Consider the following 16213-nt stretch of genomic DNA (forward strand, 5'->3'; position numbering starts at 1 on the left):
TTGAATTCCTTAAACATGAAACTACAATTTCCAGTGAAAATAAGATCATCAACATATAAACTGACAATAAGCATTTTTCCTTCATCAATGGATTTAATGAAAAGAGTAGACTCATAAGGACATCTGGTAAAACCAACTTTCAAGAAATAAGCTTCAATTCTACTGTGCCAAGCACGTGGCGCTTGTTTCGACCCATATAAAGCCTTTTTCAGTTTATAAAATTTATTTTTCACTTTCATGTTTAATATAACTAGAAGGTTGTTTAATAAATACCTATTCTTGAAGCTCACCGTGCAGAAATGTCGACTTTACATCTAATTGGAAGATAGGCCAAGAGTGTTGAGCTGCAATCGAATTTATCAATCTGATTGTATCATGCCTTGCAATAGGAGCAAAGACTTCTTTGTAATCCACCCCAAACTCCTACTTATATATAACCTTTGGCTACCAAGCACGCCTTATATTTGTCAAGTTCTCCGTTCTCCTCCAACTTTTGTCTTATACACCCATTTGACACTAATTTTTTTGTGCCTTTTATGAAGCTCGGTCAACTCCCATATATCATTCCTCTCTATAATTGCAATTTCTTCATCCATTGCTTTTCGCCATTTCGACTCTTTTACAATGCTTTTAAAAGTTGTTGGATGACAATCTGCATACAAGGCAAAGTGGGTGATTAGATCTTCAATCTGACCAATGCCAGTTACTTCAAAATCTCCCATCCAAGATGGTCTCCATCGAATACGACTAGGACAAGGTTCAGCTACCTCCACCGCATTAGTTGTTGGAACTTCATTTGATGGATCCTCAAGCCCAAGAGTTGCTTGACTTTGCTGCTTTAAAGGTTGTTGCCTTTCACCTTCAATTTCAGTGTCAACAAAGGTTTGTGAAGGCTGTAGGACATCCCAATTCCAAATGTTCTCCTCATCAAAAAGTACATCCCTGCTGATCACAATCTTTTTTGTCAAAGGATTAAACAATTTATATGTTTTAGATGTTTAACTTACACCTAGAAAGACACACTTCTCTCCCTTATTATCAAGTTTTTTCCTCTTTGCATCTCGGACATGTGCATAAGCAATGCAACCAAAAATTCTAAAGTGATATATAGCTGATCTTCTTCCACTCCAAGCTTCTTCAGGTGTCATGTTTTGAACATAAAAAGTTGGACTTCTGTTCAAGATATGGATTCTCCAATTTACTGCTTCTATCCAAAAACGTTTTGGGACCCTTCCACCAGCAAGCGTGCTCCGTACCATATTAAGCATGGTTCTGTTTTTCTTTTTTTTGATACGCCATTTTGTTGGGGAGTATATGCAGCTGTATGTTCTTTCTGAATGCCATGACTCTCACAAAATGATTCAAATTCCTTAAAGTAATATTCTCTACCACGGTCAGTGCGAAGAGCTTAAATGGTTTTTTCGGTTTCATTCCCAACAAGTACCTTGAAGCTAGTAAAGACACTAAATGCTTCTGATTTCTCCTATAAGACGCAAACCCATGTTTTGCGGGTATACTCATCAATGAAAGTAAGGAAATAATTTTTACCTCAATTAGAAAGGTTTTATTGGCCCACAGATATCCTCATGAATCAATTTCAGCACACATTTTGCTCTACAGGACTTTCCTTCAGGAAATTGTTCACGATGTTGTTTGCCAACAACACAATCTTTACACATCTGGGAAGATGACAATTTGAGGAACCCCACTATCTCTTTTTTCCAAGGAGTCTTCAAACCCCCAAAATTAAGATGACCTCAAAGCCCCAAAATTAAAATGACCATAGCGATAATGCCAAAGCCATGAGTCGTCCTTCCCTTTAGCCATCAAGTATGGTTGAACACAATCAATTACCAAGGGAAACAACCTGTTAGAACTCATTGGAACCACTGCAATAGCACCTCTGAAAGGATCATAGATTTCACAAGAACCATTGGATATTGTAATCATATATCCTTTTTCTTGTAATTGACCAGCACTTAACAAGTTACTCTTCAAAGCAGACACAAAGAAAACATTTGAAATTGATTCTACAAAACCATTCTTGTTTCTTATGCTAATATCACCTTTTCCCACTACATCAACAGTAGATTTATCTCCAAAAGACACAGTAGTTTGAAGAATTTCATCGAGATGAGAGAAAGAAGACTTGTTACCGCACACGTGGTTTCTACAACCTGTATCCACATACCACAAACATGAGTTCTACGACTCCTCACGTTTGTCATGAACTGCTATCAACAAGGTTTCAGTTTTTTTTTGCAAAATTTGACTTTTTTTGCCCTTTTCTTATCATTAGATAGCCATGACTAAATTTATGACATCTAAAACATTCTACCTTTGACTTGTCAAATTATTGATCTTGTCTTCTTCCTTTATCATCTGGTCTGGTATTAGGGATGAGCATGGACTCAAACTCGACTAGATCGGGTCAGAGTTTTTAAAAAATTCAGGTTCGATTCAGGTTGGGTTGAATTTTTTTAAATGTGATGTTTAGGTTGGGTTTGATTTGGGTTTAGGGTAAAAATACCCGACCCAAAAAAAATATAATTTTATCTTATATATTTAAGAATAATTACAATAATATCCCTCTATATATTATTTTTTTCAATTAAATCACTTTTTTATTGAATAAAAATAATATTTTTTATTATTTGGGTCGGATCGGATCAGATTCATATTTATCTCAAAAGTCGGGTCGGTTGGAGGGTATATATTTTCGGGTTGGGTGAAGGATGTAAAATTTTCGGGTCGAGTTAGGTTGGCCGAAACCCGGCCCTATATGGCATGCCGGCCACCATCTCTATTCCAGCTATCTTCGCTGCTTCTTTCCCTTCCTCAACCTCTATCTCTTCCTCTAAAAGAATGAGAAGAAATCTTTAGCGCCTGCTCCATAGGGTAGAAGTTATGTTCATCTTCAGTTCATGGACCAACAAGGAACTTTGGAGTTCAAGGGGTGAGCGCATCAATGTCTTTACACTCTTCAATTGAGCAGACACATAATCATACTTCGGTGACAAAGACCGCAATATCTTCTCAACAATGGTTGTGTCGCCCATCTTCTCACCATGAAACCGCATATTATTTGTGATTCCCATAGTTCGTACACAATAGTCTGTAACAGACTCACCATTCTTCATTTGAAGAACCTCAAAGTCCCTTCACAAGGCCTGAAATTGTGCACGCTTCACTCTAGAAGAGTCTTGATATTTCATCTTCATGGAGTCCCAAATATCTTTGGAAGTTTCTTTGCAAAGAATAGTTTCCAAGATTGAATGATCAATAGCTTGAAATAAATGATTCTTCGATTTCAAATCTTTTAGCTTCAGCCCATCCATATCTTTTTGTTGTGCTTCAGTAAGCCTTTCTCTATTTGGTGGTGTTTTAATTCCGTGTTAAATAACCAGCCAATACTCCTTGGATCGTAAGAAGTTCTCCATCAAGATGCTCCAATGATCATAGTGACCATCAAAACGTGGAATACCTGCATGAACAAAAAATTCATAAGCCATAAGAGGACTAAAAATTTTTTTTATTAAAATAACCGACTCTGATACCACTGTTAGTTTACTAAGAAGAACAACAATAGGATTGAAAATAGAGGAAAGGAAAATATAACTGTTGACGAAAACGGGTAAAGAAAACGAAAGAACACGAGAATTTTACGAGGTTCGGCAATGTGCTTACGTCCTCGGTGCCTAGGCAGCGCTAGAATTTTATTCAATGATCTTTTAGGTCTAGGTTACATCTCTATTTATAATAGAAAACCCTGGTACATAATTACAAAATTAACCCTGTACCGTACCGCGGGGGCTATGCCCCCGCACCCCCAACCCACATAATTTGTAACCCCACAACAAGACTTTCTTTGTAAGGACAGTTGATGTTCGCTTCGCTCACTCCGCTCCATCTCCTGTCCTCTTTACTGGTATATATTTATGAGCCATACCTAACAAATCTCCACCTTGGCGAATATCCTGCCCCTTGGAAACTTCAATGTGGGTTGGGTTACCTTGCTTCTTTAACAACTCGAAACATTCAACAAGTCCAAGCAATGCTTGAACTTGTCTGTCGTAACTGGCTTGGTGAACATATCAGCGGCATTCTCATCAGTATGTACCTTCTGAAACAAAACCTCTCCAGATGCAACCAACTCTCTGATCTTGTGGAACCTTACATCAATATGTTTAGTTCTAGCACGATACACCTGATTCTTAGCCAAGTGAATAGCACTTTGATTATCACAAAGCAACTGAACTCCACCTTGTTGAACACCCAACTCCTTCACTAAACCAGTAAGCCATAAAGCTTCTTTTGCAGCTTCAGCCGCTGCCATGTACTCAGCTTCAGTTGTAGATAGAGCCACAATAGATTGAACAATAGACTTCCAACAAATAGGCCCTCCACCAAGAGTAAAGACATACCCTGTCGTAGATCTTCTATTATCCAAGTCACCTGCATAGTCTGAATCCACATATCCTACAACCAAAGGATTATCCCGCTGACTCCCAAAAACAATTCCATGTCCCACAGTACCCTTTAAGTACCGAAAGATCCACTTGACTGCTTCCCAATGTTGCTTACCAGGTTTAGACATGTACTTACAAACTTGACTAACAGCATGAGCTAAATCAGGACGAGTACATACCATCGCATACATCAAGCAGCCAACAACATTAGAATACGGAACCTTTGCCATATCTTCAGCTTCCTTATCTGTCTTGGGGCACTGTTCTGATGAGAGCTTAAAGTGATTCGCCAATGGAGTGCTAACTGGTTTTGCGCTGCTCATCGCAAACCTTTCTAGCATTTTCTCAACATAACCCCGTTGAGATAGCCGCAGTTTCCTTGAGTCTCTGTCCCTGCAAATTTCCATTCCAAGAATTTTCTTTGCAGCACCTAAATCTTTCATATCAAATTCCTGACTCAATAAAGTTTTCAAACCGATAACATCATCCATGTTCTTCGCAGCAATCAACATATCATCAACATACAGTAATAGAAAAATAAAAGAACCTCATCAAGGCTCTTAACATAGACACAAAATCATACTCACATCGGTTGTAGCCAATCTTGATCATATAGGAGTCAAACCGTTTACCACTATCTCGGAGACTGTTTCAACCGTACAAAGATTTCTTCAATCTGCAAACTAAATGCTCGTTCCAGGTTGAGTGAAACCTTCAGGTTGCCGCATGTAGATCTGCTCCTCTAAATCACCATGCAAAAAAGCAGTTTTAACATCCATCTGCTCTAAATGCAAATCCCAACTAGCCACCAATGCAAGTACTGCTCGGATTGAAGGTGCCTGACCACAGGAGAAAAGATTTCATCATAATCAACTCCTTTCTGCTGTGAAAAACCCTTCGCTACCAAACGAGCCTTGAACTTCTCCCCCTCTTTTTCTGTTACTGTTGGTTTCTTCTTATACACCCATTTGCAACCAATCGGCTTCTTACCCTCAAGAAGGGGAACTAACTCCCATGTGCGATTGTGATTCAAAGACTCCATCTCCTCAACCATGGCTGCCATCCACTTGTCGTTTTCCTGACTAGTAACGGCATCATGAAAAGTAACTGGATCATCACTGCTAACAGTAAGTGCAAAGATACCAAGTCTTCAAAACCCAATCTGTCGGAGGCTTTATATTCGTCCGTCTCACCCTGTCTTTGGCGAGACTATAATCCTGCAAATCATCCGTAGTGGAACCACCAGAAGTCGGTTGAGAAGTTTCTGGTTTCTCAACTGGAAACTGCTCGAAATCTACCACTATCGTGTCTTGCTTCTGCTGCAACATAGACTGTTCATCAAAAACGACATCTCTACTAATCACAACTTTATTCGCAACTGGATCCCAGAACTTGAATCCTTTGACACCTTTCTTGTAACCCAGAAAAATGCACTCCTTCGATTTTGCATCAAGTTTGGATCTCTCATCAGCAGGTACATGCACATAAGCAGGACAACCAAAAATCCGTAAGTTATCAAAACTAACATCATGACCAGTCCATACATCTTCTGCAACTTTCCCAGCCAGCGATGCCCTTGGCGATCTGTTGATAAGGTAACACGCCATGTTAACAGCCTCAGCCCAGAAGTGTTTGGGAAGCCCCGCATTCAACCGCAAACATCTGGCTCTTTCATTCAACGACCTGTTCATTCGTTCCGCAACACCATTCTGTTGTGGTGTCTTGCGCACTGTAAAATGCCTCTGAATCCCATGCTCCTTACAGAATTGTAGGAACTGTGAATCTGTGTACTCCGTACCATTGTCAGACCGCAAACACTTGATTTTTCGTCCTGTTTGGTTTTCTACCTCAGTTTTCCACAGCTTGAACTTCTCAAAAACTTCAGATTTCTGTTTCAAAAAAAATACACCCAAACTTTCCGTGAAAACATCAATAAAAGTAACATAGTACCTAGATCCACCCAAAGACGATGTCGTGGAAGGCCCCATACATCAGAATGCACATAATCAAGAATCCCTTGAGTTGTGTGCTTCGCAGTCTTGAAACGGACTTTAGTCTGTTTACCAAGAACACAATACTTGCAAAAGTCGAGCTTACAGCTTTTGACACCATGCAACAAGTTTCTCTTGTGTAATTCTGCCATACCACGTTCACTAAGATGAGCAAGGCGCATATGCCACAATTTTGTCGTATCATCACAGGACTCAACAGAGTGAACTCCACCTGCAACGGTACTCCCTAACAATCTGTAGATATTCCCTGCAGTCATCTTGCCTTTCATCACAGTCAATGCTCCTTTAACAATCCGAATGGTTTCCCTATCCTCGTCAGCCTTAGGGATAAAACCATTCTTGTGCAAAGTACCCAAGGAAATCAAATTCTTCTTCAAGTCTGGGATATGTCGAACACCACTCAACGTCCTAACGGAGCCATCGTGCATCTTAATTCTGACATCACCAATACCAACAATATTGCAACATCGATCATCACCCAAATAAACCGAACCAGAATTAACCGGCCTGTATGTCGAAAACCATTCCCTATTTGGCGTGATGTGATAAGAACATCCAGAATCAAGAATCCAAGCATCCGTCAATTGTGTCGTTGAAATAGAAAGCATATCACCCTCACTGCAATCAGAATTATCATCCTAGACCACGTTCACAGACTTGGATGAGCCATCACGCTTCTCATCAGTCTGCTTTTTCAACTTCGGACAGTCTCGCTTCATATGTCCCGCCTCCTTGCACTTGTAACAGTGAATCGTCTTCTTATCCCTGGATTTGGATCTGGAATTCCGCTTCCCGGACCCTGCCTTCTCTGGCTTCCGTCCACGATCTCGATTACCCTTGACATATAAGCTTTCGGCTTGAGAGCTTTCCCCTGCATTCTGCTTCCGCTGGTTGTGAGCCAACAAGGCTGCAGTAATCTCCTCAACATTGATAGTCTCTTTCCCATATGTAAGAGTAGTCACCATGTGTTCGTAAGAGGGAGGCAACGAACACAACAGAATCATCGCTCTGTCTTCATCCTCAATTTTCACATCAAGCCGAGCCAGATCAGAAACGATTTGATGAAGACATTCACGTGTTGCGCCAAATCGTGATCGTCCTGCATCTTCAGCCCATACAGCCGCTGCTTCAGATACAGTTTGTCGTTAAGGATTTGGACATAAACTGACTTTCCAACTTCCTCCAAATTTCGTCTGGAGACGATAGATGCATGACGTGACCTCGTCCGCCAAGCATAATCGTATGGTTCCTGCCGCTCGTTGCTGCAATTCTTCCCAATCTTCCTCATCCATCGACGCCGGCTTTGTAGATCGCAAAGCCTTCAAGATCCCTTGCTGCGCCAATAGATCCTTCACCCTCGTTTGCCATAATCTGAAGTTACCCTGACCATCGAATTTCGCGACTTCGAATTTTTCTCCTGACATCTGATACCAATTGTTGACGAAAACGGGTAAAGAAAACGAAAGAACACGAGAATTTTACGAGGTTCGGCAATGTGCTTACGTCCTCGGTGCCTAGGCGGCGCTAGAATTTTATTCAATGATCTTTTAGGTCTAGGTTACATCTCTATTTATAATAGAAAACCCTGGTACATAATTACAAAATTAACCACTCCGCTCCATCTCCTGTCCTCTTTACTGGTATATTTATGAGTCATACTTAACAATAACATTCAACTCAATGAATTCATAACATTTACAACTTATTTATATAGGCAATTGAATAATAAAATCAGAAAATTAGGCACTAGTAGAATAAGACTCTCAACAACAAAGGAAAATTCAAAATAAAAAACTACTCATGATTTGTAGCCACTAAATCCCTAATGCACAACAACTTCTAAACCCCTAAAAATATGGAAACAAATTTTATTAACATTAATGGCTCAAACTGAGGGCATTGTTGCAAGGGTTCCTCGATTGCTCATGCCGATTCAGGTGAGTGTTGAGATAGACAAAATTGTTTTTTTTTTGCTGGCTTTTGAGTGTGTGTCTGGAAAAATGTCTGTATTTGGCTGCCTAGAAACTACAAGGAAAGAAAATGGCTTATGTCACAGACATTGTTGTTGTTGTTCTCGAGAGAAAAAAATAAACCTTGATGGCTGGTTTTGCTTTTTGTTCTAATTACTTTGATTTTCTCAGCAACCAAACTGTATCTGGTTTGACTTGTACTTCCTTTCCTAATTGGTTCATAAGTTAGGGCGGTGGCGATGATCTATATCCACAACAATGAAAATTTTGCGCAGGCGCGTTGGGGAGATTCCTCAGGTTCAAGAGAGTCTTTTACTTTCTCCATTTGTTTAAAAAAAAACCTATTCAGATTCTTCCTTTTGTTAATTTCTTAGTTACAGTTAAACAATCTGAAATCTGCACTTTGTTTTCCTATGCAGTTAGAAGCATGCTCCATTTTTGGGAATGTGTGGATCTACTAGCAGTTAAACTAATCAAGAACTTTATAATGAAGCCCCACTGTTTAATCTTCCTTCTAAGATCCTATGTCATGTTCTTCATGTCCAGTTACTGGTGTTTTATTTATGATTCCAGTTCTTCTTACTTATTAGTATTAAATTGTTTTATTTTGTTGAACTCGAAGAGATCACCTTGTAATTACATTTCTACAGGCAGAACAAGAGACTGATGAGGTTTATGCTCAAATCACTTTGCAGTCTGAAGCAAACTAAGTCAATGCCATCCTTCCAATTGGAAAATCTAATTGTTTTTGGTGCATGACTACTTCTATTATCATTACAGCAAAGCAAAGTGAACCGACGAGGACGAGGACGAGTCCAGATCGGTTCCCATACAAGGCTCCAAAGAGGGTTGTTCATTCCTTTTGTAAGATTTTAACGACATCGGACACGAGCACTCATGGAGGGTTTTCCGTCCTAGGAAAGCATGCTACAGAGTGCCTGCCTCCACTGGTAATAAGTTTGATTTTAGTAGTCCTTGTTAGACTGTCCCATTGTGGTGTTTGATTAGAATAATGTTTTGTATTTATGTTAAACAGGATATGAATCAAGCTACTCCAACACAGGAGTTGGCTGCCAAGGATCTTGACGGGTATGAGTAGCGGTTCAAGCATATATTTAGGGGTAATGCTTTCGTTCCATTTCGGATTTGCTTTCTTGGTCTGTTTTTAATTTGTTATCACAAACGATCAGGGCAATTGCGGCGACATTTACTTACGACTAGGTGGAACACCTTTGTCAATTCCAAAGAGATGGTGCAAGAGATACATTTGTGTTTCTTAGGTACTCACTACTCGGTCTCTTAGAACTTTTTTTATGTCATGTGCGCGCTCAGTGTGTTTGGTTGTGATTGCACTGGCATGTTTTATTAGAGGTGATAATGGAGAACTAAGAATTGGGGTTTTCGACGGCTCGCTGGTTGACAGAACGATGCCTTTATTTACTATTTCACTCACTGTACTTTAAAATCGTTTAATTTCATCACTGAATTTAATATAATTAACATACTTGGTCATTCAACCGGTGTTATAACATGGCTTTTTTTTTATTATATTTTTAGTTATCATTTTTTTAGTAAAAGAAAAAAGTTAATAAAAAAGATAAATGACTTTCCCCTCCAACCCGCCATCACCACTCAACTCTTCCTCTTTGTCACCCCCTTCCCTTCCCATCCTCTCCTCCACCCTCTTCTTCCCTCTCTTCTCCATAATAAAACAAAGAAATGCAACAAAATTAAGTAGAGAAATGCGACAAAATAAAGCAGAGAAATTACACTCACCTGGGTTTTGTGAGAGGGGATTATCCATAACAAGATTGGAGGAATTGCATGCTCCATTTTTGGGAATGTGTGGATCCACTAGCAGTTGCCTACTCAAATCAGCATATCTGAATTCCCATAAAACCAAAGGTTAGAGACTACAGCAGTTGGTTTTTAATTTCAAAAAATGTAAAACATGGAAGAAAAAAAAAGTAAAATCCCTTGAAAACTTAGAGACAAATGTGACATTTTTATTCAAAAAATGAAAAAGAAAGGAAAAGATGAAGGGGTTACCTTCTGCGAGAATCATATGTTACCTTTCGAAGGTCATCAATTGAAGATGAGCGAGGTAAAATTCCGAGATTGATATGCTACTGGACGCCTCTGCGCTTCTTCCTTTGCAATCACTTAGCTCATTTCTTGGGTTCAAAAACACAAAACAATTAGACAAAAAGAGAAACCGTTTACACTTGGATTTGACAGACCGAAATCATCGAAACAAAAAGGGTGGAGGAGAGGATGGGGAAGGAGGGAGTGGTGGGTCCAGTGAAGAAGAAAGGCATTTGCCCTAAAACTAATCATACATGGCAATTTTATAATATAAAAAAGCCATGTGAGCATTCTGTACTAACAGCTCAGTGACCTAATTAATAAAAAAAAATCTAAACGTATAAAGTTTAATAATGAAATTGAATGGAATCAAAGTACAATTACTAAAATAGAATATAAAGTAAAGTACAGTGATGATTCGTGTAATCTACCCTAATTAATTTTATCTCTGGACCGGGGTGAATTCACGAGATAATGTTCTCGATTTTTTTTTTTCACGATATGGTGCACATCCCAGATTAATTGCTGGAATGGGGTGATTTCTACAGTGATGCCATAGGACGCCATGCAATCCAGGCGACCTTGTAGGACGCCATGCAATCCAGGCGACATACGGGAACATACGAGCCAATGGTTCTGGTTCTCCCCATGCATACGAGCCATACGAGTGCGAGCCATGCGAGGTGGCCATGCAGTGGAATAGAGAGGTCGTTCTCCCCATGCGAGGTCCCCATGCATACGAGCCATACGAGTGCGAGCCATGCGAGTGGCCATGCAGTGAATAGATGCATACGAGCCATACGAGTGCGAGCCATGCGAGGTGGCCATGCAGTGGAATAAGAGGTCGTTCTCCCCATGCGAGGTCCCCATGCATACGAGCCATACGAGTGCGAGCCATGCGAGGTCCCCATGCATACGAGCCATACGAGTGCGAGCCATGCGAGGTGGGCCATGCAGTGGAATAGGGTGTAGGTCGCCATGTAGTCCCGGCGACCTTATAGGTCGCCATGTAGTCCCGGCGACCTTATAGGTCGCCATGTAGTCGCGGCGACCTTATAGGTCGCCATGTAGTCCCGGCGCCATTCCCATCATCCATTCATGCAGCCCCATCATCCATTCACATGCAGCCCCATCATCCATTCCTTCACGTGTGCATGCTGCATGCCTACGGCTCCCAATGAAACCATGTGAACCATTGCTGCTGCATGTGAAATAATTGGTACAATAATTGAAGCTGCAATTGTACAATTATTGGTGAAATAATTAAGGCAGTCGGTTGGTGAAATAATTGAGGCAGCCGGTTTAAAAAAAGAAAGAAAGGGAGAAGAGATTGTAGAAGAAAGGAGAAGTGATTGCCATCGAGAAAAAAGAAAGGAGAAAGGAAAAAAAGAAAAAAAAGGGAGAAGGAAGTAAGAAGAATTCGAAAGGAGATAAGGTAAATTTTTTGTATTTAAATTAGTTATTATTATAAATGTTTTAATTTGTTAGTTTAGGGTTTAGGGTAAAACAAAATCAGCTAATTAGTTTGTTAGTTTAGGGTTATATGATTGTTAGTTTAAGTTATAGTATACATAAATTAAAAATATTTAATTAGTATATGTTTTGATAGTTATATAGTTAAAAAATAATTAATTAGTTTGTATTGTTATAGTTATTTTATATAAAAATTATTTAATTAGTTTGTGTTAGTTATAGTTAAGTTATATTTGTTTGTTGAATTTATATTATAAAAAATTAGGTAAGTTTATTAGTAGTATATTATAATGAAAAAAATAGTTTAGTTAGTTTTTAGTTATAGAAGAATATTTTATTAGTTGTTTAGGGTTTAGCGTTTACGTTTAACTTATATTTTAAAAGTTTAGTTTGTTAGTTTTATTAGTTTATTATATTATAAGCTATTATATTAAAGTTTAGTGTTGTAAATTAGTTAGTTAGTTTATATTATATTATATTAAATGATTTTTTAAATATTGTTGTTTAATACATGGAAATCCACGTACCATCTACTTGGATCATATGTTTGCAAAATGGAAATCCTTCAATACATGCCTTGAATGCCCAAAATCTATGAAATATTTTCTTCCCTGGCAGAAGTTGACCTTCTTCGTCATATGCGGGCATGGTTTGAGACTTCACTATAGTTCCTGGGATAAATCGCTTCATTGCTTGGAGCAAATGTGGTAGCTCATTGTACGATGTATCCCAATCTCCATACGTCAACTTCATTGCCTTCATTTTCGCATTCCACACCTTGCCATATTTTACTTGATATCCAAATTGGCTTCGAATAGATGCAGCTAACACTGAACAAGATATCCTTGGATCCTTTTCAACCATCGCCTTCACGTATTCACATTTACATCGGAGTCCAATAGTCGGTGGTCTTGTTCGATGGAGTTTCGCAAACATGTGTGCGAAACCATTGTACCTCGTGATGACCCAAACATCGTTCCTTTGATTTTTCGACACTCTGATCTTCCACTTGCACTCTGCCTATTTTACACACTTTGCGTATAGGGTTTTCTGGTTGGACTCTGCAACATGGACATCAACATGGCATTGATGCAGTACTCTTTAATAGCCAGCGTAGCTTCATTTTTTCCTCTGAATTGCACCCCAACTGAAATTCACCAAATTATCAAATGATTCAGTCATTTGGTACGGAGGTAAATGTGGCATGTCTGGGAATTCAGGGCCCTCATTGCATCATAATCTATCTCGTACATGTGAGGAGTAGCTTCATACGGTGTCGGAACTTCATCAATTGCACCTCCACCAAAATATTTTCGTCGCCGCCCAAAACGGTTCTTCAGTTTCTTCATCTTCGCTTGAATCATCATGAATTTCTCCCCATCGATTTTCAGCGTCAATATCAACAACCAATTCCGGTATGTTTCTCTCATACTCTGCTGCTAGATGTCCCCCCGACTTCATTTACACTTTCCAATAGTGCCATAAACTGTTCGGGAACCTGTATGTCGGCTCCTCAAACTGACTATATAAAGCCATTTCAGATGGATTTTGAGCCACCCTCTTGATGACCCAGGAACATCACATATTTACGCACATCAACAAATAATCAATAACTGCTATATTGGTTGACTCATGTAATCCAACCATGGTTCCAATATCATCTTCTTCAAGTGGACTGCAGCATATCTGACGGTTAGAGCATATCATAAACCTATACCTCAAACCATCCACTGCAGCTCGAATTTTTCTTTCTATCTTATGCTTCATTTCTATAAATGTGATGTCTTTTTTGAACATCATATTTATTGGTTTTTCAGACTGAAAAACTACTCCGACCTCATTTTCCATAATCTGTCCATTATAATGGACAATCGTGAAAAAGTTGTTGCTCATTTTCTCTACAAATAAAAATAAATAATTTAGATTAAAAATTAGATAAGATAATTTCATAAATTATTAAATAATATATACTATATTAATGATCAATAAAGTTATTATTTAACTTGATTGATTGCTTACTAATAAACCTAATAATGATTTGATAATTACTATTAATCTAATGATTTGATATTTAATGATTTAATAATAATATGATTTAGTCATAATCACTAATAATTATTTATTATAATATTTAATGATTTAGATTTGATACTAATCATTTAGTAATTATTACTATAATAATGATTAGTTTGATAATTTTTTTAAAAAAATCAAACAAATTTGTTAGGCAAACTGTCGAGATAATGTTCTCAAAATAATTATTCCGCAAGATGCATTGTCCGGATTATTCATTCAATTAATTTTTACTTCTTACTAATACACATACAATGTAAATTAAACAAATATTTTTAAAACAACTAAATATTTTTAAACACAATATTTTTTAAAACGGAAATTATCTTGCACAAATTAGTTATATAAATCTAATATAAACTTACTAACTAACTAATTTACACATACACAACAACAAAAAATGGACAACAAAAAAATAATTTACTCACGTCTTTATGCCTTCTTCCTTTACTTTCTTTTCCTGCCTTGTTTCTTTCTTCGAATCAATCTGTACGTGGGCAAATATGTAAAATAATGTCATGTATGTGTAAACAAATATTTATTTAAACAACAATAGCTCCCACAAATTAATTTTATATAATCTATATATATAATATACCTTAAAGTAATAAACTATTTCTTATTATAATATAACTTAGTTAAAATAACAAACTAATTAAGCACTAATTAATTTTATTATAATATAACTTCAACTTCAACGAACAACCTAATATACGTTTAAAGACACTAACAAATTAATTAATATTTTTATATTTAATAACTTAAACTAAGAACTAATTAACTAATTTTTTATATATAATATATAACTTAAACTAATAACTAATATAATATAACTTAAACTTACAAACTAATAATTTATACTAACAAACTAATTACTAGATTTTAGTTTTAAGTTGCACCCGAAACTAACAAACTAATAATTTCATATAATAAACTAAATTAAACAAAAAAAATTACCTCAACTATGTTTGAGCCTTTATCTTCTTTTCTTCTTCTTCCTTTTATTTCTCTCGGCAAAATTTATATGTGCTGGTTCTGCTTGTGCTTCTACCCTATACCCCATATCCTTATATAAAACAACTGAGCGTTTAACTATTGAGCATTGAAAGGCTCACAGCTAAATTAACGCTGCAATAACGTAATTATAGATGCAACACATACAGGTACGGGTGCAGGAATCTCTGAGCTATGAGCTATGATGCAACGCATGCATGCAAGCTATGAGCTATGCAACGCATGCATGCAGGACCTTGTCGCCGAGACTCCATGGCGACCACCGTGACCTACAGTTCGCCGTGCATATCCATGCACAGTTCCACGTCCAATGCACCATCCCCTCCCCCCATGCATTCCCACCCCATGCATTCCCACGTCCAATGCACCATCCCCTCCCCCATGCATTCCCCCCATGCATTCCCACGTCCCATGCATCCCCTCCCCCATGCATTCCCACATCCCATGTTGATCCCTCCCCCATGCATTCCCACCCCATGCATCCCCTCCCCCATGCATTCCCACGTCCATGTTGATTGCATGGCATCCCCTCCCCCATGCATTCCCACGTCCCATGTTGATTGCATGTCCCATGTTGATTGCATGTCCATGTTGATTGCATGGCCCTATTACACACAGGTCGCCCGGATGCCATGGCGACCTCCAAGGTCGCCCGGATGCCATGGCGACCTCCAAGGTCGCCCGGATGCCATGGCGACCTCCAAGACCACTGTAGAAATCACCCCATTCCAGCAATTAATCTGGGATGTGCACCATATCGTGAAAAAAAAAAATCGAGAACATTATCTCGTGAATTCACCCCTCTGGACCGAGTTTCTCTCCTTATGCTCGTGTTCAGGACAAGCCGATTCATAATAGGAGCAAACAAGTACCTGGAGGCTATTAACAACGGATTCTCCGTTGGCATTCTTGGGTTCAACTTCAATCCCGGCCATGCAGGTCGTTCGGGTTCAATTCGACAGATAGCAATGCTGCAATGGGAGTGACTGATAATGCTTCGTCCCATATGGATCAAAATCCAGAAACTTCAAAGTCATCCCATATGGATCATATTATTGAATAAATGATCATAGGTTAAACGGAAAAGAACCGATCATAATTTAAAGTTGAAATCAAA

At 38.5% G+C, this 16213-nt stretch overlaps 1 protein-coding gene across 1 annotated transcript; it reads right to left on the bottom strand.

The window, feature by feature from the left end:
• Window positions 1-1746: 1746 nt before the first annotated feature.
• On the bottom strand, window positions 1747-3098 carry LOC120192912. The gene is made up of 3 exons (XM_039195594.1): window positions 2942-3098; window positions 2792-2857; window positions 1747-2177 (listed from the first exon to the last, which is right to left on the bottom strand). Exons 1-3 carry the CDS (start codon window positions 3096-3098, stop codon window positions 1747-1749), a joined length of 654 nt encoding a protein of 217 aa, XP_039051525.1.
• Between the last annotated feature and the right edge of the window lie 13115 nt (window positions 3099-16213).

Source organism: Hibiscus syriacus, unplaced genomic scaffold, assembly GCF_006381635.1.
Source record: "Hibiscus syriacus cultivar Baekdansim isolate YM2019G1 unplaced genomic scaffold, ASM638163v2 tig00116983_pilon, whole genome shotgun sequence".
NCBI classification, from domain to species: domain Eukaryota; kingdom Viridiplantae; phylum Streptophyta; class Magnoliopsida; order Malvales; family Malvaceae; genus Hibiscus; species Hibiscus syriacus.

Bases quoted from the DNA above. Each gene is read 5' to 3' on its own strand.
- LOC120192912 (XM_039195594.1), bottom strand. From the start codon at position 3,098: ATGGGAATCACAAATAATATGCGGTTTCATGGTGAGAAGATGGGCGAC. The intron at 2,858-2,941 runs GTTCCTTGTTGG...TCATTCTTTTAG, and splicing joins CTCACCCCTTGAACTCCAAA to AGGAAGAGATAGAGGTTGAG. The intron at 2,178-2,791 runs GCATGCCATATA...ATGTGGATACAG, and splicing joins TGGAATAGAGATGGTGGCCG to GTTGTAGAAACCACGTGTGC.